The sequence below is a fragment of the Monopterus albus genome, unplaced genomic scaffold, assembly GCF_001952655.1.
Source record: "Monopterus albus unplaced genomic scaffold, M_albus_1.0 scaffold451.1, whole genome shotgun sequence".
NCBI classification, from domain to species: domain Eukaryota; kingdom Metazoa; phylum Chordata; class Actinopteri; order Synbranchiformes; family Synbranchidae; genus Monopterus; species Monopterus albus.
In genome coordinates, this window is record NW_018128331.1 from 26,610 (window position 1) to 29,724 (window position 3,115).

Genomic DNA, 3,115 nt, shown 5'->3' on the forward strand with positions numbered 1-3,115 from the left:
GCTGAACTGCAAAGACGTATTTCGAATAACACATAAATTCAAACTTTTTCCTGTCAAATGTCTTTGGAGTGTGGATGAAAAACACTCAGTTCTTACAGACGACACTTGTTTGAAACCTAGAGTCATGCATTTCCTTTTTCATTGCTCAGCTAAGTATTTTCACAAATGTACAAAAAGCCCATATTAAAATTTATTTTATTTAGACAGCAGTTCTCAAAACCAATGCAAAATAATATAGAAAAACAAAAGCAGAGGAACAAAATTAAATCAGTAAAACTGATTTTAGAAAAATATCTCTAGTGTTCACCACATTAAACCCAAGTTTAAAAGATAAAACATATTCACTGACTAATTAATCAGTAAATAATTGTTTTACTTTTGGATTTAAAAAGAAGACATTTAAACCATATGTCTGTAAAAATCCTTCTTAAAGCAGCAGAACCAAACCATTTTCAGATTTCCTTTAAAAGTTTAGAAACAACATGAAATGCTGGCCTGTCACTGGGTGGTGTGGGGTACTTTACTCAAGTAGAACTGTGGTATTTGTACTTGAGTGTTTCCATTTTCTCCTACTTCATACTTGGACTTCACTACATCTCAGAGCCAAATATTGGACTTTTTACTGCACTACATGTATTTGATCATTTTAATTCCTTTTCAAAATCAGATGACTACAACGAAAACAGTACAATCAAGACGTCACTGGGACACTCACAGGCTACCCAGCAGTATGTCAAGTACGTCAAATTTGGACTGGACTCGTACTTGTAACAGAATTTTTACACCGGTATTTCGACTTCTCCTTAAAGGATCCAAGCTCTTCCCCCACAGCTGCTGCCTGTGTGTGTGTGTGTGTGTGAAGGCGTTTTCACAGGTCATGTCATGGACTAAACAGGCAGCAGCAGCAGCTGGTTAATAATTCATACCGTTGTTGGTGGTGATAGTGGAGACGGCGTCCACGTCGTCTTTGTTGGGACAAATCGTCTTGCAACGTTCATGGATTCTTTCCCTCTAACAGTAAAAACACAGAAGATTGTGGGTTAAAACTAACAGCACGTTACCACAACAGCAGAGCATGAGGCATGAACACGTGTGACAATAGAAAAGAAAATCATTTTAATAATTAAAAATGTTGACTATCAGTAAGGCCTGAGAGTGGCGCTAAATGACACAAGCACCAGGTCGGTCAAAGGTCACAGCTCCTTGTCGCTTAATGAGAACAACACAGCAGTCGGCCACAGAAACAAGGAAGCCTCGGAGGAATGTCTGACACAGTCAAATACGGTTTCATTGTCTGTGAAACAGCGTTCTCACACCCTCAGGAGGAAGCCAGGATCTAAGTGGAGGATTTAAAACATTCAAAGTAAGAATAAAACCCTGCTATATGAGCAAACGTCAGGTTAACCGTGTTGATGTGTCCTTGAAAAACACACGATGCAGTTTGTAATGACCAGGATGGACGTCAAAGAACATAACATGAGGACAAAACAGCCAACCCCAATCTGTGAGTCCTCAATTTATTGAAATGAAAATGTTCACCCAGCAATTAGGGAAGCACTGTCATGGAAAAAATAACTGCCACAACAAAAAGGTTTCATGAAAAAATAAGTCTGATGTTCTCCCTGTAGGTGCTGTAGTGTTGTGTAGACTCAGAGGAACATGACAACCTAACGCAAAATGTGTCCCAAATACCGCAGACAGAGGTTAATTTCACTTCCAGAGTGAGTCATTTATGAGTTTATCAAGTAATAAAAGAGGAATAATCAAAGGAAACACAGAAGCCTCAGTGTGTGGCTCCTCTTTATGTTGTACTGTGGCTCATAAATGCAGAGTTTCCCATCAATATGTCCATCTGTGGCACACCAGCACACACTGCTTCTGGCAAAGCTGCTAAAGGATATCAGCAGAGTCAGTGCTCTTCCTCTCCTTAAGGACACAAACAGGCTTTCTCATATAAGAAGCCCTTTTTATCAACCCTTATTTGACAGCATGACAGTACAGTGAGACACGAATCACAGGGAAAAGGACAGCGGAGGCACATGCTGCACCGTCTCAGGAACGTCACAGTTACACAATAAGAATCTGGTTTTAAAGCACTCAACCAGCAGGACGCTGCCAACCCCTCATTTCCACCGGGTGTGGCTGTGTTGCATTCTGTCTGCCCGTCTAGTCAATGGCTGTGATTCCACCGGGTCCAGCTGCAACTCTCTGCACCACCTCGATAAATCTAGTCGATTTTTGACAGATGCCAGTTGTGCAACGCTCACACGATTCAACCCACCACTCAGTTGGTTATAGCCTACCAAGAAGTCGCATCACAACATCAACCTGCACCTAGGGTTGGGCGATACGGCAAAAATGTAATCTCGATCATTTTTTTCCCATATTGATCGATAACGATATACTTTTCGATATATAAACTGTTAATGCTGCCAGCTTTCAAAGAGTATCCCAAGTATGAAGCCACAAAAATTTGAGGGTCCATTAGTTTAAAAATTAAGACAACTTACTAAAATAAATTAAAAACTAAAAGTTGTAACAAAAGAAGGTAAATTAGAGTAAACGTGCAGTGCAAGTAAACATAAAACTGTTGTAAACATAATTTGTAAGTAACACAATTACAGTTTTTTCTTTTCCAGAAAGACAAGTCTGTCTACATCACCTGGCTTTAAGAGGTAGATTAAATGTGGTAAATATAAAAAGTATACAACTAGAAACTTCACACAATTTGTCAAACTTTTACATTTTTTGTGTCAGGAAACATAGACTGTCAACAGTGTCTGGATTTAAGAGGTAGTGCAAAAATGTGCAAAATGTAAACATATTTAACATATGTTCAACTTATTCATCAGAATCTGTAAAACACAACACTATTTATTTTGAAGACCAGTCAGTGCCTGGCTTTAAGAGGTAGATTAAATGTGCAATAAAACTAAAACATAAAACAATAAAATGTCTATCCAGTGCACATATTTTGTAAAAAGTTTACAGATGTTTTACCAGAAAGACTAATCTGTCCACTGTCTGGCTTTAAGGCTGCCCTGTTGCAGGGTACAATATTACCCCCTGTGCTAAAAGCCCGCTCTGAGGGTGGGCTAGTGGCAGGGGTGGCGAG

At 39.2% G+C, this 3,115-nt stretch overlaps 1 protein-coding gene across 8 annotated transcripts in view; it reads right to left on the reverse strand.

The window, feature by feature from the left end:
* The window catches only part of vps54 (VPS54 subunit of GARP complex), a 19,665-nt gene that overhangs the window by 12,810 nt on the left and 3,740 nt on the right, over window positions 1-3,115 (reverse strand). For all 8 annotated transcript variants that reach the window (XM_020587291.1, XM_020587295.1, XM_020587292.1 and 5 more), the window contains exon 4: window positions 927-1,011. In XM_020587291.1, coding sequence (XP_020442947.1) covers window positions 927-1,011 — 85 coding nt within the window. The remainder of the gene's footprint in view (window positions 1-926; window positions 1,012-3,115) is intronic.